The sequence below is a fragment of the Aspergillus candidus genome (assembly GCF_002847045.1).
Source record: "Aspergillus candidus strain CBS 102.13 unplaced genomic scaffold BDW47scaffold_2, whole genome shotgun sequence".
Classification (NCBI taxonomy): Eukaryota; Fungi; Ascomycota; class Eurotiomycetes; order Eurotiales; family Aspergillaceae; genus Aspergillus; species Aspergillus candidus.
This window is the reverse complement of record NW_020194007.1, coordinates 804,546-827,350: the sequence shown is the minus strand read 5'-3', so window position 1 is coordinate 827,350 and position 22,805 is coordinate 804,546. Positions and strand designations below refer to the sequence as shown.

Here is a 22,805-nt window from a genome sequence, read left to right as displayed (position 1 = left end):
GATAAAGTGGTTCACTTATCATCGGAAGTTCACTCCAATCAGGTTGGCTGGCGGGAAGGCGGTGGGGGTGCTTTCTGCCTGTCGTATCATTTCCATCGGTATCATCTTTTACTCTAGATCATGTATAGATACCTCAATACTTGAGACACTTGATCCAGTTCACAAATCCACTTGATCAATGGACTGTAGATTAGATAGTTCTCTACCCAGCAAGGTTCCTACTCCAAACAGTTCACCCAAGGAAACCAACCAAGCAGTGCATGTTTTGACCCACGCTTTTACCGACCAACTCATCTCCCCACTATTAAAGAATTGAAAGAGAAAAAAATATAAAGGAAAGAGAGAGAAATAAAAAGAGAGAAAAAATGACATGACATAAACCCAATCGAATCAGACGCAATGTTCGCCCCAAATGCCCCAATCCCAATTCGTTGCAAATGACATTTTTTGGTTTTCCTTTTACTATACACGACCCCCCCAAACCCCGGCTCCGAAGAAAACACATCAGGACGCCGTTCCCTTGCCTTTATCCCCAGTAGAATCGTCAAGGGTCGGGGCCCGTCGTCGTTCGGATCCCAGTGCGTGTTGGGGATGGTGATGCTGATGGTGGGTGTGGTGGCTGCCAACCGCCTTCTCCTGGCGGGCCTGGTCGATGGCGGACCGTTGGGCGATGCTATCGTCGTGGCTCTTCCACACGATGTTGGTGTCGGCCGGGAAGCCCAGCAAACGCTTGATCGTTTCTCTGGAAAATCAGATATTAGCATCGCCACATGGGAAACAGCGGGGAGAGAGAGAGAAGGGAGAAGAGCATACCTGATCTTGATGTTGCGCCCGCCATCGATCCGCGTCCACACACTCAGCACATCCTCCCCACTCCGCACCGAGAGGACCGCACCGCAGACCTCATCGCCGGCCTCGGCGAATTGGTCCCCCACCATGGCCAGCAGGAGATCCTCCCAATACCGGTCTGCCACCCCTTTCTTCAACCGCACGATCCATTTCCCGCCCTTCTTGTTGGCCTCATCCTCCCATACCGGACGGATGCCCTTCTTGAAGATGTGGTAGTCGGAGACGGTGGGGAGGAGGGAGGGTCTCTTGAGGTGCGAGTAGACGGACCAGAAACTCTCGACCGAGTGTATGGAGGCGAGGGGGATGGTGGACTTTTCGTAATCCGAGTATTTCGGGGTGGGTGGGCGGTACCAGATGACCCAGGTGGACTTGAGGGCGTGCTGGCGGGCCGGGGCCGGGGCGGCGCCCTTGGGCTTTGCGGCCTCGGTCAGATCCGACTCGGACGGGGTGTCCCGTTTTTCGCCGGGGGTCTTGGGGGCCCCGAAGGAGGCGAAGGCGCCGGAACCCAGGCCAAATGCGGAGGAAGCGTTTGTCGACGGGGAGGAGACGCCGCCGGAGAGGGGGGACAGGGCGTTGAAGGGATTGGATCGACCGTGGGAGCTATCCGGGCCAAAGCGCTTGGATGAACGGGGGAGTTCGACTCTGGCGCCACCGTCTTTACCGTCGGTCCCGGTCATGGACAGGGACAATTTGGAAGAGCTGCAAGGGCACGTGGACGGTTAGCTGATGGGCCCCTCCACGGAAGAGCAGAGGGAGGTGTGCGCCACGTACTTGGATCGACGAGTCCAAAGGTTTGCGTTATCCATCGAGATAGCTTCTGAGACAGCTCTGGAAGCGAGCGGTCATCAGGGAGGGAACGGAGGGAGGGCGGCGGACGGGTTTGCAGAACTCAAAGAACCGACCAACTTTTCAAGTGTGCTGTATGCAGGGGAAAATTAAATAAATAAAAAATAAAAATAAAAATCAAGGGCAAGAAGCGTGGCAATCCAACAGACGATAAAAAAAGGAAAAGAAAAAGAGAGAAAAAAAGAGAGGAAGAAAGAAGAGAAGAAGGCCAGTAAAGAAGAAGAATTTAGACCAGCGACAAATTAGGAAATTTCGGAGGAGAAGAAGGACTCGTGATCGTGATCGTGAACGTTAAGGATGGAGGGTCGAGTTGGTAGTGGACGTGGGGAGGGGAGAGAGGGGGAAGAGATGGAAGGGAAGATGGATCCCAGGTCCTGAGTCGAGAGGCAAACAGGGAGAGTCTGCGAGGTACAAGACTTGACGAGGAAGTATGTATCGGGGTGGGTAAGTCAATAGGTATGGATATGAGGGAGTATGTATAAGAGAGAGAGAGAGAGATCTGTTACAGTTGTATGTCAGGAAAATAACGATGAAAACCGACTTGCAGCAACAGAGCAAAGAAAGTCCAGTGACTTAACCAGCTCCACCTTTTTTTTCCATTTTATTTCACCAAAAAGTCCCCCACCAATCACATCCCTCCTCGCCCTCTCCGCCCGCATCATCATTCTTCCACCTCCTCTCCATTTTTTTCCTCCTTAAATACTCTGCTTTCCCTTCCCTCTCTCTCTCTTTTTCTTTTTTTTTTTTTCTTCCACAAAACCCAAGACCACCAACTCAAATCATCGCCAGGTGTTAGCTTTGTTTCTTTCCTACTGCCCTGACGATTCCGATGAGTGTGTCGAGAGTAACCCCCACCCGCTTCTAAAACCATCATCACGAGGGCTTGGTTTTCCCGGCTCCATGATGCGGTGATGACCTGATAGTCGGGACAATCTTTTAAGAAAGATCCCTTTGAATATATATTGGAGATTGGAGGCTATAGCTATAGCTGTGCTATACCTATAGCTAGCTAGCTAGCTATACGAAGGATAATTCAACCAATGAAGACAATGACGTTATTGAAAAAATCAAACCCGTAGACCAACATAAGCCGGTGCGTCAACATCTTCCCTACCACCGCACCTTCACCCTGGCACAAGAAGAATCATCATGAGGAGAGAAAGAATTACTCAATTCTCTGGTAATCCGAAAACTCAACCGCGTCAACTACACTGGCCTGGGAACTCAGGCCACGACGCTGGTCGAGTATGAGTTTAAAAAGGCAAAGTCTGATTTGATGACAATTTCTGCTTGTGATTGGTTTATCTATCTGTGCGATCATGGTTTGCTGACGATGGGTGGTCCGATTGTAGGGAATGTATACCTAGTTAGTATACTGTGTTTCGGCTGGTACCTGTACCTATCGAACATCGATTCGATATATACGACTGGTACACTACCTAGTACCTTAGGCATCAAGTACTATCAAGATGAAAAGAGGTTAGGTTGGCTATAATTTATGCCAGATCTGTATAAGGTAAAACAGACTCTACAGGCATATCGCCTAGATACCAACCAACCCTACCCCAACCCCACCCATAACCTCAAATAATAGATACCCTCAACCCATATTTCAAATGCAAGTGTGTGCTTTTCCGCTACAAAAATTCATCCCGATGCGTAGATCGTCCATTGCGACAAATGTGCTAGATGTAAACGTAATGTCCAAAGAGGCCTATCCCATCATAGGGCATCCCGAAGATGTCTGATGTGTCAGGCTAGAAGCTCCGTAATGCACCCGTACCACGCTTTTGAAATTCAAGAAAGATGCGATGCCAATTATAGAGGGTCAGGGTCAGGGTCAGGGTCTACGGCATAACAGACGGATCCTCCGGCCTCGCACGCTTCATCTCGCGTTCACTCGCCGGGACCAACAGACCCGCCTTGCGCTTCTCCTTGTCCCGCTGGTATTCCGCCCGGCGCTCCTTGTCCTTTTCCTTGCGCAGGGCTTTGGACTCGAACTCGTGCCAGTCGCCCACGATGTTTTCCAGCCTAGAGTAAACCAGTTAGTACGAGAAATCATTATGATCTTCATAGGGGAAGGACTCACTCAATAGCCTGCTGGGGCTGGGGCTCTTCCGACATAAAGTAGGGGTGCTGAAGGACTTGCTCCGCAGTCGGCCGTTTGGCAGGATCGTATTGAAACACCTGGGACACCATGTCCAACGCGGCAGGCGACAGAACCTCGCGGTACGTTTCTTCGAAAACCCTCCTCTTGCGCTCCGTCGGCCGCATCAGCTCGAACCATGGCATCTCCACGAGATCGGGCCACTCTGCCCGAGTCGGTGTCCCGAGCGAGTTGTACAGCTTGTCCAGTTGGCTGATCTCCCCGCCTTCGCCTGGGAAAACGGCCTTTTTCGTGAACATCTCGACGTAGACGCAGGCTGCACTCCAGACATCCACGGCGGGGCCGTACCGAGTTTCGCCGAGAAGGAGCTCGGGTGGCCGGTACCATATGGTGATCACGCGATTCGTGTAGTCGGCCTGGCGGCTCTTGGAGAAGAACCGGGCTAATCCGAAGTCGGCGTACTTCAGCTGCCCTCGGTTGCTGATTAGGATGTTGGCAGCTTTGATGTCACGGTGAAGGATGCCCCGGTGGTGAAGGTAATTCAGCCCCGCAAACATCTGTTTCGCAAGGTCCTTCTTATGAGCGGCCGTCAAGGCAAAGGTCGGGTGGTTGATGAGACCAGTCAAATCGTGGGAGAGATATTCAAACACCATGAAACACTCATTCCTCTCAACCATGACCTCCAGCAGACTGACCACGTTGTCGCTGCGGAGGTGCTGAAGCAACTTAATCTCGCGGACGGCGGTCACAGGAAATCCGTCTTTTTCGCCTTCCATCCGGATCTTCTTCAGGGCCACCTTCTGTTCGGTATAGACATGGATCGCCTTGAAGACCTTTCCGTAGGTACCAGCGCCGATCACCGACTCATTTCCAGGCTTCCGGAAATAGACAGAATCGGACTTGGCGAATTCTTCAGGCAGGGTCGGGCGCGGCTTGGGCCGAGTGAGGATCTTAGGCGGTTTCGGCGGCTCTGGAGAACGTTCGGGATGCCGTTCGGGACGGTAGTCGGGTCGGCGGTCACCACCGCGTCGTCTATCGTGGCGATTATCGAACCGACGATCGTCTCTCCGAGAATCACGTCCACCTCTCGGCGCATCACGCCCACCCCTAAACTCACGGAAACCGCGCGAATCACGAAAGTCTCGGCGGTCATTTCTCCCCTTCTCGCGATCTCTGTCTCGCTTCGCGTCCCACTCCCTATCTCGGTCGCGTTCGCGGCGCTCCGATCGTGGATCGGGCCTAGATTTGGGCGGAGGCCCCAAGGGCATCCTACTGCGAGGAGGCTCAGCAACCCGCGATTGCGGCTCTCTCGCGAGCATTCTTTGAGCCAGATCGGGTACTGGCTTGGGAGCAGACGTTGTGTTCGGCTTCGCCTTGATGGCAAAGCTGATTTTGCCCCCTTTGTTCGGTGCGGCTGATGAACCGGGTTGCTGCTGCTGTGCAGCCGGCGCAGGTCTCTCAGAATCACCATTCTCTGATGCGGGTCTTGGTCCTTCCCCTTCGTTTTCGAAAAATTGTTTGAAAGGTTTGAGTGCGCTCTCACGTTCGTCGGGGCCATAAGGCAGCTCGTCACCTGCGGGAGCCGTAGGCGGTGGCGGAGGACTTAGTGAAGAACGGTGGCCCATGCGTGGACTGCGAGGACCTCCTCGACCACCCCTATGGAAGCCACCCCGACCACGTGACGACGGTCCGTTGTTATAACCTTGTGGGCCAGGGCCAGAGAATCGACGGTCGCCCCCATGGCCTTGATAGCCTCCACGGTACCCCGAGCCAGGGCGATGTGACGGACCCGAGTATGAGTTTGACGAGCTTTGATGTTTATAGTACTGGCTCTGGGGTTTGTTTGCCGCATAATTATCCTGCCAGTATGGGGGGGAATTACTGTATCACCTGATATTAGCCAACGTTGGTGAAGGAAATTTTGTCAAGGAAACTGACCCAGCTGGTTCGTGATAGGGAGGCTGCGGAGAGCCGTAATTTGAGTTGGTGGGGGAATAACGCGGGGATTTTGAGTATCGCCCAGAGTCTGCATGCATCCGAGAGGATCGGGGATGGTGGTCATGTCCTTCAGGGCCGTGCACTTCCTGTCTCGGAAAGGAGTCATCCATAGCATCTCCATCGCCAGATATACTAGCATTATCCGCATCAAATCCCGACATGCGACGACGAGGTGGTGTCAGCGACCTAACCGAGGAACCACCCGTGGATCGGACAGGGTAATTTGAATGCACGGAGGGATCACCCCTCGAGTTCCTGCGTGATATTACCGAGTACCTAGAGTCATCCGATCGGAAGGAATCCCGGGACATAGATCGGTAACGAGACCCTTCTTCAGCATCACCCTCCCGGTAAGGACTGTGGAATCGCCGACGAGGGTACGTATAAGACTTGGCACCACGGACAGGAGACCGAGAGCGCCTTTGGAGGGAGGAGTTCCGACGACCCCCGCGCCGATCTCGCCCTCGCCGGGGATCCCCCCGAGACCTTCCACGGCCTGGGAATCGGCCCCTTCGTTCACCTCTGAACGGGGGGCGACGATGCGGTTGGTAGTGAGGATGATGGCGATAAGGATTCGGGGAGGGACTCCGTGTCCTCTTCCGTTTAGAGGGAGGTGCCGACGGAGAAGCGTCTCTTAGATAGTTTCTCTCAAACTCGGGAGAAGGACGCGAACCCATGTCCGAGTGTTCGGCATGGGTAAAGGGACGATGGCGACCAGGGGAGCCACGGGCTGATGCGGCGCCGGGGGAAAATTCACGTCGTGGTGGAAGGGGTTGATCGTTGTCGAATGGGGGGAAAGGACGCGGTGGCGGCGACCGTAAGGCGTGATCGGATCTGCCTTCTTTTGGTCGGCGACCACGGCCTCTGTCGCGAAATGTGTCTCTCTCTCGGTCATGGTAAGAACCACGCGGCCTGTGCCTATCCCGATTCCTCTGGTCTCTAGGGTCGCTGGCACCTCTCCACTGATCATTCAGTGGACTCCTATGGGACCCAGCCATGTAAACTCCTCCAGCAGCATCGGGTTTGAAAATAAAAAAGGATGTAGGACAAGGTCGACAGAGAGCAATCAAAACAGCCCACTGTTTGATAGAAGTAGTCGCATGGAGGTAGGTGGTAGCGTGTTATAATTTGCTGTGGAGTCTATCGTTCCTCTAGTCAAGTAGGCGTGTCGGCCGCGTCCAAGGAAGACTTTCTGTTCGGGAGTGGGAGGGGATTGGGTGGTGCGGAAGGCCGGTTTTTCCGGGGCGGATCGTAAAGGTTGGGGAGATGGAGAGCCTGAGGTATGAGGGAAATGAACTGCAGTGTTAGAGCATCATCGTTGAGAAAGAGAGCAACCGGAACATCAAAAAGATAAACCTCCTTCAGGGATGACGCACCTGGGTTTAGATATTTGTCCGTTTGTGCATTTCTCCTTCTGTTGCTCCCTCCTTTTTCCTTTATGTTTTATTGCCACTTGAATACCCGATCAATAAGGTACGATATACTAATCGCCATTGCCTGGGTGGTAAGGCAGTGGCGCGCGGGGAGGAAGGGCTCTACTAAGTTGCTAAGACACAGTTACTTAGCCGGTGTGGGAAAGAAGAAGCTAGCCGCCCAGTGGTGATGACTGGACAGGTGGACCAGGCAAGATCTCAACTTTCCACCTGATCTGTAAGATCAACCCTCTTCCTCTTGTTCCCTCTTGTTCCCTCTTTTTTTTTTCGCCTGCCAGTGCGGCTCTACGACGAATCTGGCCTCGAATTCGGTGGGTAGGGACATCCCCGTCTGCCACGAGGCTGGGCGCGTTACCATCAGCCTCAGCTCAGCCCTCCTGCGTGATGTATGTCCCTCTCGGGGTGGAAGGCAAGTCGTAAGTAGCTTTCAAGCTGTTGCGGCCTTGACTTCAAGGCTTAGATGTGGGCTTGGAGTCAGCCAGAGGGTGCCCTTTTCTCGACTTGATATCAGCTTTTCGCAGTGTTCACGATGTCGGGTAGCTGGAATGTCTGGTAAGACAACGTGCAGTTTTCCTTCTTGCCCGTGGAACTTCCGTTGCCCTTCTTTTAAAGTTCTCCCACTTGCTTCATACCCCCTTGCCGCCGTAAAATTGTATGTTCTTGTCACAAGTCATCGGGCGAACAGCGCCCCTTTGCATCAGAAACAAGTAGACCTATCTACGGAAACCAGAAGCCGTGCTTGAATAAAAACCAAATCAAAGGATAGCCAAAGGCTGAAGGTCCAGGCATGCGGGGCCCACGGGAACAATATCCTGACCCCGTCGGTCTCACCCATGAGCCCATGCGACTCCTCTGGTAGCGCAGGATGTGCGGGGTCGTAAATGGTCACGGTATCCTTGGGTGAGCTCCGAAAGCAACGACGTCAATAGTGTACGCTGGTTTCCAGTATCTCTGGGAAACAGTCGAGGTCGGAGTGACAACGCGACGATTCCCCAATAGACCCCCAACGGCCAGGGAATGAAACACGGGGTCCAGTAGTAGGACACGCCTTGTTTTTACTCAAAAATGTTTCAAGCCTCGAGACAAAAACAAGCATCGCATTCAACCAAAGTGCAGCAGCGAGGCTTTTCGCAAGCCCTCACACAAGGTCGACCATATCACCTGCGGCGAGAATTCTAACAACCCACAATATTTCCGAGTGCGCCGAACCGGTAGCCGATTATTTAAACAAGCCATGACACGTTTTGATCCTGGAGAGGGTTCCCCCAAAGGTTGGAATCTGCGAGGCGTACAAACTTCCATACTGCGAGTGTCGGACGACAACAGACACCCGTTAACGACTCAACGGCCGACCCCACAATGATATTGTCGGTTAGTGGACAAAGTAAGTCTATTAATGCAAGATGCAGGTCCTGGTATAAATCCACCATCACTAAGTGTACCAAAGCTCCCAAGAATGTACCCCATAGTCCAAAGGCGGTGGTGTCTGACGTGTGCACGAGTGGGCGGGTGGGGGATGCGAGGTCAATCAACTAGGCAGATTGAGTCTGGTGAGAACAAGTCGTGTGCGTGAGACGATCGCAAGGTGTCTGGATCAGATGGTTACAAATAAAGCCGAGTAGACGTATATGAATTAGAGTAAATAACGAGGGGGGATAAAGGAAGTTGAACAATATCCCCAGAGCAGCCACACCTCGCAGCGACGAGTGGTTGTCGTTGGGTTTGGATGACCCCAAGTTCTGGGAGTTTCACTACGGGCGAAGTCGCTGTACGTGCACGTGACCAGGAAGGAAGGAAAGTATTCATTTTAGTGCCTAAGGCATAAATGTAGTATCAATTCAATGTACATGTATGTACAGTTCCCTCAATTTCACAACAATCCATTAATAGCAAATTCCTTTATTTCACCCGCCTGATGTTCAGCTTCTGGAAATTTTCTTAGTCATACATATCGAATGCACTCAGGGCTACGAGACTTAAGCCATGACCTAAACGTCCCTTTCTGCTGCCGCCCAGGACTGTTCCAGTATCACCCAATCCATCCAATCCTCCCCCGTGCCTCTAACTGCTTGACGCATTTCCTCGTCCCATGTAGCATCTCTAGAGTCAGGAGTGGTGTAGGGCTGTGTATTGCCGAGAAGAAAAATGTCACGATACATAGTCTGCATATGCAGTCCTCTTCTGACCATTTCGCGCACGACGAGTTCGTCCGGGCGCTGCAGTATCTGTGCTCCGTCTGTTGGACGATACCCTTCGTACTGGAGCAGCCCCGCCTGTTCAGAAGGCACGCCAAATATATACACGCCGGGCTCGCGCTGCTCCAAAGTGTACTGCCATCGGACGAAAGCGTCGACAACTTCAAACTGGTTCGTCAGCGCAGTGTTTGTGAGAACTCTCCACAGGAACATCAGACTGGGCTGCGCCATGACGAGACGCCGAAGAGCGCCGTTCGGCTTGTTGTGCCGCCTTCTCAGACAAATGTCGAGCTGGACGAGGAAGAACATCGCGAAGAAGAAGTCGATGTCCTCCCACAGTCTTCGATTCTGGATTGTCCACTCGCGACGCCGGTTGTCAGGTATGTCCATGAGGAACCACAGCTTTTTGATGACCAGTGTACAGGGCGTGGGCAGCCTGAAGCCCTCTTGTTCCATCAAGTGGACGATATCGTTCACGACTGCTTCCCTGTGGCGGACCATGGCCAACCAGCGGAACGTGGGTATCGGATGCAACTCTACACGTCGGTTAACAGGGTGATAGACATTCAGAGCAAACTTTCCCGGGATGAAGAGCCAGTAGTAGCAGAGGTACGGGAATACACGTGCCGATTGGGGAGCATTCAGCCGGGCGTGGCGGAGGGTAAACCTCGGGTAGTTCTGGTTGAACATGCTTTGGCAGGATCTGGAGACGGAATACAGATTGACCAAATCCTGCACGTCCAGGTAGTCGGTAATCATCTGAGCCACATCTAGGCATCGGCATAAAGCCTCTAACAAGTCGAACCCGTTGTGTGGAGCCTCGATGCGCTGCCCAGTTCCACCTCCAGGTGCTGAAGGTCCGTAGCCCGCAAAAGCTCCTTGTGCGTACAGAGTCGATCCATCGCCCTGAGCCTGAGGCCAGTTCATATTAACAGTAGGCTGGCCCCTGGGCCTAAAGGGTATTTGCCCCTGGATGTAGCCATTGCCCGTTCCAGGCGCGGGGGGCTGAGTGGCAGTGGTATGTTCATCAGAACCATCCCAAGGACCGCGTCTCACAACAACACCTGAGCTTAACATCACCGATCTACGTGGACGACGAGATCCTGAGGATACGGTACGCCTAGGTGCAAATCCGCTATGACCCGACAGTGGTCTAGCCGCACCAAGTGGAATCCGATGGCCATATGCAGCAATCAAGCCAGGAGCAAAACCACCAGGTCTGTGGATTCGGCCTTGTGCCGTCTGCGGCGGATGAAACACTCCGTTGAACCTCGCTGGCTGGATGTGTGGCGCCATGACTCCTCTATTCGAGACTTGCACAACGGACGGGGCATTCGGGTTGTTGACAAAGCCTGACTGCTGGTATTGTGGACCAGGGTAAGGTACCTGGCCCGTCATGGGAATCATGTGCTGGGGAGGGATTCCGGCGAGGATCTGCTGTCTGATCAGGTAGGCCTGCAGTGCATTTGCGGGCGTCATCTCCACTCTCCTGGGTCCCGTGTCTCTCTGTGGGGGATTGGGGTTAGGATTTGGGGTCACGCTTGCATGAGTCTGCACTCCAACAGAAGTGTCTATCGTAATTCTGGTAGGGCGTGATAGACGCACCCCTTCTTCGTTTCCTGGAGGGTCGGAGCTTGTACCCCTAGAGCTTGGAGCAGGAGCTTCTCCGTGGGACATGACGGGAGGACGCTCCTGGGTATTGTGAGAGGCATTCTCTCTTGGGTCTTGAGAAAAGAGAAGCAGGGACTCTGCGGCGTCACGTTCTTCGTCTGGATCCATTTCGGTTCCAGTCTGAGAGTTCCCAGACACACCTGGTTAGAAATATCTTTTAGGAATACTTTGACAAGGAACCCTCGCTGGCAGCCAACAATCAGATGGTAAAACTTTCTTTGTTTGCAAATGACGATGGCTTTGTTGTCCCTTTTGATAAAAGCAGGTTGTTGGAAGCGTGTGTCAGATGAATGGTATGACTACAGGTACGTGTTTAAATAGGCAACTAGACACTGTGGAATGAAATAGGTAAAGGAATAAAAAGGTGACCAACGCGTGCAGTGAATGGATAGAAACATGGAGCCTACAGCGAGTCACAGCCAAAGATGGACTGCTAGGGCTGTATTTCCTGCAGTGACTGTCTGTCAGTGACTGCCGTACATATCTACGGAATGATAATATTGTCCCAATGTTCCGGCGAGGACAAGGATTGAAGGACCCACATTATATAGCCAATATATAACTGCTTAAAGTTTTACTGTTTCGATGAATATACTTGAGAGAATCACGGAATATGCATATATTAGTTGAAAGTATACACGAGTATGGTAAGTGATGTTGAGTATCCTTCACAAGAATCCACTAGGATTGGAAGTGATGTCGATGGATATCTGAAGTAGAACCAGAGTCCAAGGTAAAGAAAGAAAAGTGAGTGTTGAAAATGTCACCAGAGGGTATGCAAGTGCAGTATATAAATCCAAGTCGTCCACCACAACCAGGCAAGTCCAAAAACTGGAGCCCGCAACGACATTTCCCCTGCAGAATCCCTCTGTTGGATATTTGCCACATCTATCCATATCTTGCAAATTTTCAACATAAATCATTGAACACAAGCTGTGTCTGCATGACGGGTATGAAAAGCAGGGAGGGCCATATGAGTCATCGAATCTATACAGGTTGAGTCTGCACTCAACAAAGAAAAGGGGAAGGAAAAAAAATAGAAAACAAGAATAGAAAATAACAGAGCAGCCGCTCACATGGCCAGGGTAAATCCAAAACATCAAACGTCAGAACCTGTTGAAAGGTAACCACCGTAACTCCATCATATCATATGTTCCACCATAAAATAGGGGACGAAATGTATGCATCACACATCATAAGTTGAATAGGCTTAGCCATTATCTTCGGTGGAGAAGGGTCAAGAACTCTTCTCTAGTCTTTGCGCTAGAGCGCATGCACCCAAGCATACAGCTAGTAGTGGTAGTGCTGCTGGTCTTTTGCACACCACGCATCACCATGCAGAGATGCGAGGACTCCATCACAACACCAACACCGAGCGGCTTCAATACGTCGGAAATGGCAAGGGCAACTTGTTTCGTCAAGCGCTCCTGCACTTGGAGTCTCCTGGAGAACATCTCCGCCAGACGGGCCAATTTGGAGAGACCCAGAACCCGTCGGTCAGGAATATACCCGATATGCATCTAAGAAAAGGCCCATTAGCAATGGATCTTGTGTCCACAGAATGAATGTGTTGCTCACCTTTCCCGTGAAAGGAACCATATGGTGCTCGCAGAGAGAGAATACTTCAATGTCCTTCACGATGACAAGCTCGTCATGGTCCTCGTGGAAAACAGCCCCATTAACAAGGTCACGGACATTCTCCTCGTAACCTTTGGTGAAGTAAAGCATAGCCTTGGCATATCTCTCGGGTGTCTCCCGCAGTCCCTCTCTTTCGGGATCCTCACCAACGCACTCCAGGATAGTTCTGACGGCTCCGGCCAACTTCTGAACACGATTATCAAACTCTTCCGGCGACGACTCCAGGCGCGCTCTCGTTCCGGGGCCTATTGGTCACAAGTCAGGATATGAGACGGATTATGACGATGGCGAGACAGTATTCAAACTTACACGGCCAGCTCAGACCATCGAAATCGATAGGAGGGAACAAGGTGTAGGGGCTTAATGAGCGGCTGACGGCTGCCGATGGTGTCACGTCGCGCCCCTCCTCTCTAGGCTCGCGGGCTTGTTCAGTTGCGGCGGGAGGTCTGGTAAATATTTAATCAGGGAAAAATCCCCAAACCAAAGCATGTGATCAACCTACTGCACAGCACCTGCATTCTCCGCCACTTCCTCGACATGGTTTGTCTGCTCGACCGCCGGGTGCGGTTCGGCTCCCTCGAACTCGACGGGAATCTTCGGCGCAAAAGAAGAACGAATCGATTCGGCTCCCTCGAACTCGACGGGAATCTTCGGCGCAAAAGAAGAACGAATCGAGGAATTGAGAGACTCGCGCTCGCGAGCATCACGAGAATTCATCGACGGATTCAGAGCCGATCCCCCATTCAGCAAACGAGACGGGATAGCCGATTTGGGCTTGGGGCCTGGGCGAGGAGGCGATCCGGAACCCATGATGGAGGGGTATCGGAGGGGTTAAGGAAGTAATAAAAATACAGGGCAAGATGCGGGTATCAAAGTAGAAATGGTCCAACGTTTGGGGTAGACAAAAGAGGATAATGAGAATTTCACGACGTCCAGAACATGACAGGACGATCGACGTAACGGTTCGAAATCTGGGGGCGAGAAATGTTGCGGATGGAGTTTGGAAAAAAAGTTCAACGGGGCAAAGCCGTGCTCAATAAGCCCCTCCGATACCGACGCCGATCGAGACTTTTCTCCGAACTGATCTCATCGTTTTCACCGCCTTGGCTTCTCCGCCACTCGTTCCCACTACTCCGTTCAGTTCATGATCCATCATTAATATTGAAAAGGTAGCTATAGTAATATTATCTACAGAGTAGTGGGAAAGACATATGATGCTACAGGGTATTGTCTACTGGTATAACACCTTTGCTGAATACTAATACTGCCAAGTGCTACTCTAAGATGAGTCGCAGCATGTTTGCCGCCAAGATATGTCCCCACGATGAGCCATGCAAGTAACTCTGGGCTTGGGTCGATTGCTGCAGCGAACCGCAAGAATTCCACCTAAATGGGCCTAGCTCAGCTAGCAATAAATGTTGCATTTTGGATCGTGAGGAACAGTGAGAAACACCAATTGCGTGGCGTGTCTAGTCAAGCTGTTGTGGCGGTTGTCCCCATGAGTATATACTACCTACCTATTTCCCCAACAGTACACGGAGACCATTACTAGGATTGTAATACCGTTAGTGTATGTCTGGCTTGTCCTACTTGATAGGAGCTAGGACTACATATCTGCCTTTGTGAACGCAATTCTATGGAGCAGATTCGCTGGCAATAACCTCCGAGCTGTATAGCAAGATGTCTACATCGACATAGGAAAAACCGTATTTTTGGTATAGAAATCATTTTTGCAATACATTCATACAGTAAACAAGTCCAACCATGGCATATGCATCAAATCCTTTCAACGCCTCTCCATCGAAGACTATCTTATGGCTCCAGCTCTTCGGTCGGCACGTCCTCCAAATCCTTACCGACAATCGCATCAGCGACCTTCCAGACCTGTAGAAGGTTGTCTTCGGCAGCCGAACAGAGGACCCATGGGTCATTAAGGTTCCAGGTGAAATCGGAGATCCGGTTAGTGTGGCCGCCATGCATGAAGAGACTGAGTAGTGTTAGCGAGTGTAGTCGACAGAAGAGACCGAAAGACGGGGGAAAGGAAAGAAGAAAGAAAAACATACAGCTCAGGTGGCCCATCCTGTGCATCCTCGGGGGTTTGCTCCTCGCCGGCCCGGCTAAGATCCCAGAACATGATCTTTCGATCGTAGCTTGCGCTCGCCAACACGGACTCCTCAAACGGATGCCACGAGATGGTTGTGACCGAGTCGCTATGGCCTTCAAGGGAGTGAAGCTTCGATTTGAGGTTGCGCAGGTCCCAGAGACCGATCGTTTTGTCCGCAGACCCGGTGGCCAGGACGGTTTCAGCAGCGGGATTGAAGGAGACCGAGTTGATGGCATCACGATGCTGGCCGTCCGCAACGGCCGCCGCACGGTTCGTCTCGGGCTCACGGATGTCAAGGATTTGAAGGGTGATATCATCAGACACCGTGCCAATGAGGGAAGAGTGAAGAGGGTGGTATTGGACATCATTGACAATCGATGTGTGATGGGTGTAGGTTCTGGCGGGCTTGAGCGCTTTGTTGCCCTTCTGGAAGGTCGTCAAATCCCTGATTGGAGTCAGTCGACCGATTTCACACAACAAAAAGTACCCCTGAAAACCCACCAAAGGCGAACAGTCTTGTCCTCGCTACCGGTAACCAGATGTCCCGCAGAGTGAGGGCTCCAGCTCAAACCAAATCCTTCCTGCGTGTGACCGAGGAGCTCCATCTGAGGGTTGACAGTTCCACTGGGCAAGCTAGGGTGCTTCGAGCGGTCCCAGATCATCACTCGTCCATCGGTGCACATGGTGGCGATTACATTGGGGTTCTGTGGTTGGTATCGTGCCTTGTTCACCTCCCCCTTGTGATCGATCTTCTGCACAATGTTGAACTTGATCTCCATTGGAGCCTTCTTGGAGCTGCCACCATACCCTCCAATTTCCCCGCGTTCCTCATCGTAGTCATCGGGGTTAGGGGCGCTCGGGTTCGGAAGTTGGACCTGGGCAATCTGCAAATAGTTGGGTGCATCGCTCGACGTGTGGGTGCCAATCAGCAGGCGATGTGTCGAATACGGCTTGTCCGGAATCCTACGCTGGTTAGTTTGCGCAACGACCACCAACCAGGGTAGAGTGGACAAACTCTTGCTTATCGGGCAGCCATTGTGTCGTAAGAGTCGGCCATTCTAACGCGGTGCTGAGGATCATGTCGTAAAGGAATGGTGCGTTTTTCTTCCATGTTTTGTATTCTGATCGGTCGGTCTTAGTCTTCAACTCGGGACATATCATGGGATTCGTCGGCCTAAATACCTTCGTTGATCACCTTCTCCTCTGTCCGCTCCTCCTCCTGCTCCTCCTGCTCCTCAATGAAACCTAGATCCCATACAGATTAGAGTGTCTCCTGAAAAGCGGTTGGAAGATGGTCGCACCGTCGTCATAAGGCTGGTCCATGATGTGGGTGTATTGTGTGATTGAGGCCGAATGCAATGCAAATCAAGGATATCTTCAAAGGGAAGAAAGTCAACAAGTGACAAATACAAGAAACCACCGACAGCAGCGAGGTTCTGAATTTTGCGAGTCCAGCAAAGCAGAGCTACCAACAGCCACAAGCTCTCGCAGAAACGTCGCGCGACTTTGCCGGGCAGCGCGTTAATGAGCGCATATCCCACTAAGCCTGTTCGGGTAGGGTGGTCTTGGCACATCGACATGGGGAGATGAGGCGAACGTGGAGTCATTCAACTCCCACTCATCTTTGCGGATTCAATCGGCGCTGTCGTCGCCCCAGACTTACCTTCCTTCTCATCTCTCCTACTTGATTTGCTTGGATTACCCTTTCTTCCGCTTATATTTGGTTTTGAACACTTCTCTCCCTCTGTTTTTATCTTAAGAATTTTCGTTGCTTCGTCTACGGCCGGTTTATGAGTGTTGCCTCCGAGCTCCGATTCTTAGCGTTCTGACGAATACCACGACTGACTACGATCCCTCCATCTGTTACTCGTTTGATTTGAGTCCGGTTAGATTATTGTGCAGTCATCATGGGTGTTCCCAAATTCTTCCGCTGGCTGAGCGAGCGGTATCCCGCCATCTCGATGTTGATCGCGGAGAACCGGATACCGGAATTCGACAACCTATACCTTGATATGAATGGTATTATTCATAACTGCACCCACAAGGATAGCGATTCTCCTACATTTCGCATGACGGAGGATAAGATGTTCATTGCTATATTCAATTACATTGAACATCTGTATGGAAAGATTAAGCCAAAGAAGCTTTTCTTCATGGCGGTGGATGGTGTTGCTCCTCGCGCCAAGATGAATCAACAGCGCGCGCGGCGATTCCGGACGGCTTTGGATGCTGAGACAGCTCAGGAGAAGGCCATCAAGCAAGGAATCGAGATGCCTAAAGAAGATGCTTTCGACAGCAATTGTATTACACCCGGTACGGAGTTCATGGCGAAGTTGACGGAGCAGTTGAAATATTTCGTCAGCAAGAAGGTGTCGGAGGATAAAGATTGGCAAGGAGTCGAGATTGTACTGTCGGGCCATGAGGTCCCTGGTGAAGGCGAACACAAGATCATGGAATATATTCGGCGTTCGAAAGCACAGCCTGAATATCATGCGAATGTCCGCCACTGTCTCTACGGGCTTGATGCGGATCTGATCATGCTGGGGCTGCTGAGCCATGATCCCCATTTCTGTCTGCTGCGTGAAGAAGTGACCTTTGGTCGTCAAACGCAGAAGAAGCCGAAGGAGCTTGAACATCAAAATTTCTACCTCCTGCATTTGAGCATGGTACGAGAATACTTGGAAATGGAATTTCAGGATTTGGAAAAAGAAGGTGCTGTCGGGTTTGACATGGAACGAGTTATTGATGACTTCATCTTGATGGCTTTCTTCGTTGGAAATGACTTTTTACCTAATCTGCCTAATCTGCATATCAACGAGGGCGCCCTGGCATTGATGTTCAAGATCTACAAGGACATCCTGCCGAAGATGGGCGGCTACATCAACGAAGGGGGAGAGATCCACATGGACCGACTAGGCACTCTCCTCGACGGTCTGAGCGATGTGGAGTATCGCTTCTTTGAAGCCGAATACTCGGATGCGGGTTGGATTAAAGCCAAGAGAAATGGCGCGGAAGGTTCCTCGGGAGCCCAGGAGAAGCCAAGGGGTCTTACCATCACACCACAGCAGAAGACCATGCTTAAGGACGTCAAGAAGTATGTTCTGAATCGACCTGAAAAGGCGGAACAGACAAACCCTCTTGACTTCCCACCTACGCTGGCCGCTCGTGACCGGAGGTTCGTGGAGCAGCTGGCAGACGATCTCCGGCTGCCATGGACCACTGTCCCGGATGAACACGGCGAGCGTTTCATTAGGCTCCAATACCCGGAACGCGAAGGGGAGGACAGTGACGAGGAAGACGAGGAGGCTTCCATGGCCGTTCAACGTATCATCCGGAAGTATGAGAACGCCAAGGTCGAGGAGTTGTCTGCAGAAGACGCCCAGAAGGCTGCGGAGAAGAAATACCATGAAAAGTTCCAGGAATGGAAGGATAAATACTACGTCACCAAGTTTGGTTGGGGACTGGACAACCACGAAGAAATGAGGAAGTTGACGGAGAATTACGTGCAAGGTCTGCAGTGGGTGCTCTACTATTACTACAGGGGCATTGCGTCCTGGCCGTGGTTCTTTGCCTATCATTATGCACCCATGATTTCTGGTCAGTATTGGCATGCCCTACATTGTCATTGAAAAGAATTCCGTTACTAACAGCGTGTAGACGTGAAGAAAGGCCTGAAAGCAGACACCAACTTCCAGCTGGGCCGTCCGTTCCGACCTTATGACCAACTGATGGGTGTGCTCCCCGATCGAAGCAAGAAAATCGTGCCAGTGGCATATCACGATTTGATGACGTCGCCAGAGTCCCCAATTATCGACTTCTATCCTCGGGATTTTGAGTTAGATATGAACGGAAAGAAGATGGAGTGGGAAGCAGTTGTCAAAATCCCTTTCATCGACGAACGCCGTTTGCTGGACGCTCTGGCCACGAGAGAACACCTCTTGACACCCGACGAAAAAGCGAGGAACGGATATGGCACCAGTCTGAAATTCACCTACTCTCCAGAGGTGCAGTACGTTTATCCCTCGTCTCTGCCGGGTGTTTTCCCTGATCTCCCGGCTTGTCACTGCGTGGAAAATATCTTCGATCTGCCCACCATGGAGGGTCTGGAGCCGTACGCTGGGCTGGTCGATGGTGTCCAGCTCGGAGCCGCCGCGCTGGCTGGCTTCCCTAGCTTGAAGACCTTGCCACACTACGGCCACCTGGCCTTCCATGGTGTCTGCGTCTTCCAGCAAGAAAGTCGCAACGAAAGTATGGTGGTCACGATCCTCGAACCTGGAAACAGGTCAAGCAGCGAGCTGGCCAAGACGAAGCTGGGACAGCGAGTGTACGTCGGATATCCGTTCCTCCAGGAGGCACTGGTTGTCCGTGTTTCAGACGAGCTTTTTGATTACACCTTGCCCGAAGGCGAACAACACGTGGTTGCGACCCCTCATACTGAATTTCAAATTCAGCAGTGGAAGAAGAAGGCCGATAGGATTGAGGGTCAATATGGTAGGAGATTGGGTATGGTCATCGGCTCGGTGGAGTCGATGGTGCATGTCCAACCCCTCAAGGGCTTGGTCAAGACGGATGAAGGAGCTACAATGAAAGAGTTCATGGATATCCCAGGCCAAGAACCTGACCACGCCCTGCAATTGATTGTCGATGAAGTGATCAACCCGGACGAACGGTTCATTGAGCGCGAAGCTTTGCCGATCGAGGAAGAGTTCCCCGAGGGCTCTCGGGCCTTTTTCCTGGGCGAGTTTAACTACGGCAGGCCGGTGCATATCACCGGATATGAAGATGGCAAGGTGAATGGGTTGATTGCCTCCGTCAAGGGCCGGGAGCCTGAATTTGGCAGGGAACGTGCGAGAGAAGCCGAGCGTTTCTGCCCGTATATGCCGTCGTTTGCGATTGCACGGAACCTGCGATTGAACCCGCTGGTGTTGGCCAAGATCACATCGTCCTTCTCCGTGGACATCGACGGATCGCGCGTCAACCTTGGTCTTAACCTGAAGTTCGAGGCCAAGAAGCAGAAGGTCCTTGGGTATTCCCGTCGCGGAGACTCCGGATGGGAGTTCAGCGCCAAGGCTGTCGAGTTGCTACAGCAGTACATGATCAAGTTCCCCGAGTTCATTGCTGGCATCCAACGAAACCCTCAGAATGATCGCTATAAGCCCACGGACTTCTACCCGGAAGACGTTGCTCTTGCTAAGATGCAAGAAATTCGCGATTGGCTGAAGGCTATCGAATCCAAGAGCTTTGAAAGGGTCCCTCTCGATGCCGAGCAGCTGGATTCGGATCTCGTCAAGTTGATCGAACAAGATGCGGACGCACTGCATCACAATCAGCCGCCCATGCAGGCGAAGAAGATCCGGGGTGTTCCTCGCAGCGCTCTCCTTCGCCCTGCGGATGTCGAGCAGAGGCTGGGTAACCAGAGCTTCAAGCTAGGGGACCGAGTGGTCTATGCCCAGGACTCCGGCAAAGTGCCCATCGCGACCCGCGGCACCGTGGTTGGACTCACCCGCACATCCCGAGCCGTTCTTCTCGACGTGGTGTTCGACGCTTCGTTCATGAGCGGTACGACGCTTGGCGATCGCTGTTCGCCCTTCCGCGGACAGACGGTCTTGGCGTCTTCCGTCCTCAACATCTCATACCGCCAGCTGTTGGCCGGCACCCGCGCGGGGGCTAACCAGCAACAAAGCCAACCTACACCTCTGACGGTGAATGGATACGGCGCACCTCTGGGGCCCGGTGGACAGGGCCAGCTGAGAGAGGCGTCCGCCCCTCCCCCACTGAACCACTCTTACCGCGGTGCCGTATCCGGCGGTGGCAATGGGCGCGGCAACTTCTCTCGTGGCCGTGGTGGACGCGGTGCTTTCAATGGAGTCGGTGCGCCGACCACCCTGCCTTTCCGCCCTCACCCCAACGGGGGAGACTCGCAGGGCAACGGCCAAGCCCGTGGTGGTCGCGGTCGGGGCGCCGGGAATGGTGGTCGTGGCCGTGGAGGCGGAAACCGTGGACGCGGCGCTTATGTCACTATCGACCAGAACCCGGATGTGGGTGTCGTCGACAACCCCAACTTCCGGCCCCAGAATTATAACCAGGTGCCGCCTCCCAAGGGCCTCGATCGAGGCAGGGGGCGAGGTCGAGGTGCCGGGCGTGGTGGACGGGGAGGACGGGGACGAGGGGCTGCTGCGGCGAGTGGTTCCGCTGAGACCAGTGCCTGATACAGGCGGGTTTCTTCAAAAGGCGATGATGTTTTCGTCTCCCTCTTATCCTTTCAGGACTCGGATTGTCAGCTGCTGGATGGGAAGGGTGGCATGGGTTCGCAGCATGACATGCGACTGTCTATATAGCAAGCTGTGTCATTCCAGTGGATAGAATTGAAACGGCCACAATGGCCCTCGATGGACCGATCTTCTAGACGATTGAAACCGTAGTAGGAACCATTCGGCTAGTCAAGTAATTCCCCGCATCCTGAAATGCGGAGATGGAAAGTATCCGCTAAACCATGACTTGTAACCGGATTCTCTCCAGCAGACAAGCAGACAAGCATCACAATAACTATCCGACTACTTTTCCTTCCTTCCTTTCTTCTCATATAATCCCCAGTATCCACCAGAGTAACAAGAACTACTTACACATACACCATGACCCATTCCCCAAAAACAACACCCCCCTTCAACAACCTCACCCTCGACCCCGCCGGACCCCCAGGCAACACATGGGGTCTCTGGGGCCGTGACAATGACCTAGGAATGCTAAATCTGCTGACGCCAGAAGTGGTGCAGAGGACAGCAGCCGAGGAGATCCGCACGGGGGTGCGGTTCTCGCTCGACCTCCCGCTGGATCGACTGAAGCATCCTAGCTATGGCAGGGAGCCGTTCGCGCAGCGCATGATCAATAAGGCGCCGAGGGTGGTTAATGATGACGTGTTGACTTTCAATACGCAGGCGGGGAGTCAGTGGGATGGGTTTCGGCATTATGGTATCTTTTCTTTATCCTTTTTTTACTGGGTGGATGGTTGTACAGCTAGGATATTGCTAATGAGATATGATTGATACAGGAGACCAGAAAATGGGCTGTTTCTTCAACGGACACAAGCAGGAAGACCTGACGCTGTCACCCGTGATAGGAATAGACTGTACGCCCCTCGTCCTCAACCAAGAAAGTCGAAGAAATCAATATTAACATAATTAACAGCATGGGTCAACAAAGGCGGCATAATCGGCCGCGGCATCCTCCTCGACTACGCAACCTACGCCCACAAGAACAACATCCCACTGTCCCCCTTCACAACATCCCCAATCCGCCTGCACCACCTGCAACAAATCCTCACCGAAACCAACACCACGCCCCGCCCCGGCGACATCCTCCTCATCCGCACCGGCTTCAAAGCAGCCTACGACGCCCTCACCCCCAGCGAAGAGCGCGCCCTCGCCGCCCGCCCCTCGCCCGACTTCTTCGGCGTCGAAAACGGCGAGCCCACGCTGCGCTGGCTGTGGGAGAACCAGTTTGCGGCGATCGCGAGCGATGCGCCCAGCTTTGAGCCCAGTCCGATTTTGCCGGAGGAGTTTACGCTGCATCGGTGGTGTCTTGCGGGGTGGGGGATGCCGATTGGGGAGTATTTCGATTTGGAGGGGGTGAGTGAGTACTGTAGGGAGAGCGGACGGTGGAGCTTCTTTTTGGCGAGTGTGCCGTTGAAGGTTCGTCTTTCTTGCTCCTTCTCTTGGTCTTGATTTGGGGAGGTTGGTGAATTGGTTGTGCTGATTTTATACTGCGGTGTAGGTGCCTGGTGGAGTGGCGAGTCCACCTAATGCGGTGGCTATCTTTTAGAATTCGTGATGTTTTATTGTTTATGGTGATATGGTTACTGTAGCTGGAGGAGTCAGTATTGCAGTCTAGTTGAGGTCTGGATCGAGTACACATGTAAGGTACTGATACTTTATAAGCTTGATGATGAAAGCTGCCAGCCAGGCAGA

General features: G+C 52.5%; 8 protein-coding genes across 8 annotated transcripts; 2 read left to right on the top strand and 6 right to left on the bottom strand.

Moving 5' to 3' along the window:
* Nucleotides 1–107: 107 nt before the first annotated feature.
* Nucleotides 108–2,243, bottom strand: BDW47DRAFT_98284 (eukaryotic translation initiation factor 4E). Its single transcript, XM_024820608.1, has 3 exons — nucleotides 1,621–2,243; nucleotides 814–1,548; nucleotides 108–742 (listed from the first exon to the last, which is right to left on the bottom strand). The coding sequence occupies exons 1-3, from the start codon at nucleotides 1,653–1,655 to the stop codon at nucleotides 505–507; spliced, it is 1,008 nt and encodes a 335-aa protein (XP_024676337.1). The 5' UTR covers nucleotides 1,656–2,243; the 3' UTR covers nucleotides 108–504.
* Nucleotides 2,244–3,463: 1,220 nt separating this feature from the next.
* BDW47DRAFT_26968 (putative protein kinase) lies at nucleotides 3,464–7,288 on the bottom strand. The gene is made up of 3 exons (XM_024818616.1): nucleotides 5,741–7,288; nucleotides 3,785–5,683; nucleotides 3,464–3,726 (listed from the first exon to the last, which is right to left on the bottom strand). The coding sequence occupies exons 1-3, from the start codon at nucleotides 6,796–6,798 to the stop codon at nucleotides 3,543–3,545; spliced, it is 3,141 nt and encodes a 1,046-aa protein (XP_024676336.1). The 5' UTR covers nucleotides 6,799–7,288; the 3' UTR covers nucleotides 3,464–3,542.
* A 1,933-nt stretch (nucleotides 7,289–9,221) lies between these two features.
* Nucleotides 9,222–11,207, bottom strand: BDW47DRAFT_122088 (uncharacterized protein; the record flags this gene model as incomplete). Its single annotated transcript, XM_024815771.1, has 3 exons — nucleotides 9,222–10,340; nucleotides 10,815–10,934; nucleotides 11,034–11,207. 3 exons carry the CDS (start codon nucleotides 11,205–11,207, stop codon nucleotides 9,222–9,224), a joined length of 1,413 nt encoding a protein of 470 aa, XP_024676335.1.
* Nucleotides 11,208–11,706: 499 nt separating this feature from the next.
* Nucleotides 11,707–12,397, bottom strand: BDW47DRAFT_26956 (uncharacterized protein). Its single transcript, XM_024818615.1, has one exon. The coding sequence runs from the start codon at nucleotides 12,197–12,199 to the stop codon at nucleotides 11,768–11,770; it is 432 nt and encodes a 143-aa protein (XP_024676334.1). The 5' UTR covers nucleotides 12,200–12,397; the 3' UTR covers nucleotides 11,707–11,767.
* On the bottom strand, nucleotides 11,707–13,737 carry BDW47DRAFT_98279 (GTP cyclohydrolase I). The gene is made up of 4 exons (XM_024820607.1): nucleotides 13,240–13,737; nucleotides 13,047–13,183; nucleotides 12,678–12,982; nucleotides 11,707–12,619 (listed from the first exon to the last, which is right to left on the bottom strand). The coding sequence occupies exons 1-4, from the start codon at nucleotides 13,545–13,547 to the stop codon at nucleotides 12,317–12,319; spliced, it is 1,053 nt and encodes a 350-aa protein (XP_024676333.1). The 5' UTR covers nucleotides 13,548–13,737; the 3' UTR covers nucleotides 11,707–12,316.
* A 656-nt stretch (nucleotides 13,738–14,393) lies between these two features.
* Nucleotides 14,394–16,314, bottom strand: BDW47DRAFT_98275 (WD repeat RBAP46/RBAP48/MSI1 family protein). The gene is made up of 6 exons (XM_024820606.1): nucleotides 16,143–16,314; nucleotides 16,024–16,086; nucleotides 15,857–15,962; nucleotides 15,343–15,804; nucleotides 14,801–15,286; nucleotides 14,394–14,724 (listed from the first exon to the last, which is right to left on the bottom strand). The coding sequence occupies exons 1-6, from the start codon at nucleotides 16,162–16,164 to the stop codon at nucleotides 14,550–14,552; spliced, it is 1,314 nt and encodes a 437-aa protein (XP_024676332.1). The 5' UTR covers nucleotides 16,165–16,314; the 3' UTR covers nucleotides 14,394–14,549.
* A 157-nt stretch (nucleotides 16,315–16,471) lies between these two features.
* On the top strand, nucleotides 16,472–21,339 carry BDW47DRAFT_98274 (chromatin-binding exonuclease XRN1). Its single transcript, XM_024820605.1, has 2 exons — nucleotides 16,472–18,438; nucleotides 18,499–21,339. Exons 1-2 carry the CDS (start codon nucleotides 16,749–16,751, stop codon nucleotides 21,048–21,050), a joined length of 4,242 nt encoding a protein of 1,413 aa, XP_024676331.1. The 5' UTR covers nucleotides 16,472–16,748; the 3' UTR covers nucleotides 21,051–21,339.
* Nucleotides 21,340–21,473: 134 nt separating this feature from the next.
* On the top strand, nucleotides 21,474–22,659 carry BDW47DRAFT_114961 (uncharacterized protein; the record flags this gene model as incomplete). Its single annotated transcript, XM_024814740.1, has 4 exons — nucleotides 21,474–21,810; nucleotides 21,890–21,967; nucleotides 22,027–22,529; nucleotides 22,612–22,659. The coding sequence occupies 4 exons, from the start codon at nucleotides 21,474–21,476 to the stop codon at nucleotides 22,657–22,659; spliced, it is 966 nt and encodes a 321-aa protein (XP_024676330.1).
* Nucleotides 22,660–22,805: the final 146 nt, after the last annotated feature.

What these genes read in the sequence shown, in the direction of transcription:
- BDW47DRAFT_98284 (XM_024820608.1), bottom strand. Translation starts at nt 1,655, where the DNA reads ATGGATAACGCAAACCTTTGGACTCGTCGATCCAA. An exon ending in CTTTGGACTCGTCGATCCAA is followed by an intron (nt 1,549 to 1,620) that starts GTACGTGGCGCA and finishes GTGCCCTTGCAG; the next exon opens with CTCTTCCAAATTGTCCCTGT. An exon ending in GGGCGCAACATCAAGATCAG is followed by an intron (nt 743 to 813) that starts GTATGCTCTTCT and finishes CTGATTTTCCAG; the next exon opens with AGAAACGATCAAGCGTTTGC.
- BDW47DRAFT_26968 (XM_024818616.1), bottom strand. Translation starts at nt 6,798, where the DNA reads ATGGCTGGGTCCCATAGGAGTCCACTGAATGATCAGTGGAGAGGTGCC. An exon ending in CCCTATCACGAACCAGCTGG is followed by an intron (nt 5,684 to 5,740) that starts GTCAGTTTCCTT and finishes CAGGTGATACAG; the next exon opens with TAATTCCCCCCCATACTGGC. An exon ending in CAGCCCCAGCAGGCTATTGA is followed by an intron (nt 3,727 to 3,784) that starts GTGAGTCCTTCC and finishes GGTTTACTCTAG; the next exon opens with GCTGGAAAACATCGTGGGCG.
- BDW47DRAFT_26956 (XM_024818615.1), bottom strand. Translation starts at nt 12,199, where the DNA reads ATGTTTTGGATTTACCCTGGCCATGTGAGCGGCTGCTCTGTTATTTTC.
- BDW47DRAFT_98274 (XM_024820605.1), top strand. Translation starts at nt 16,749, where the DNA reads ATGGGTGTTCCCAAATTCTTCCGCTGGCTGAGCGAGCGGTATCCCGCC. An exon ending in TTATGCACCCATGATTTCTG is followed by an intron (nt 18,439 to 18,498) that starts GTCAGTATTGGC and finishes AACAGCGTGTAG; the next exon opens with ACGTGAAGAAAGGCCTGAAA.
- BDW47DRAFT_98279 (XM_024820607.1), bottom strand. Translation starts at nt 13,547, where the DNA reads ATGGGTTCCGGATCGCCTCCTCGCCCAGGCCCCAAGCCCAAATCGGCT. An exon ending in CGATGGTCTGAGCTGGCCGT is followed by an intron (nt 12,983 to 13,046) that starts GTAAGTTTGAAT and finishes TGTGACCAATAG; the next exon opens with GCCCCGGAACGAGAGCGCGC. An exon ending in TGGTTCCTTTCACGGGAAAG is followed by an intron (nt 12,620 to 12,677) that starts GTGAGCAACACA and finishes GCCTTTTCTTAG; the next exon opens with ATGCATATCGGGTATATTCC.
- BDW47DRAFT_98275 (XM_024820606.1), bottom strand. Translation starts at nt 16,164, where the DNA reads ATGGACCAGCCTTATGACGACG. An exon ending in GGACCAGCCTTATGACGACG is followed by an intron (nt 16,087 to 16,142) that starts GTGCGACCATCT and finishes TATGGGATCTAG; the next exon opens with GTTTCATTGAGGAGCAGGAG. An exon ending in CAGGATGGGCCACCTGAGCT is followed by an intron (nt 14,725 to 14,800) that starts GTATGTTTTTCT and finishes AACACTACTCAG; the next exon opens with TCTCTTCATGCATGGCGGCC.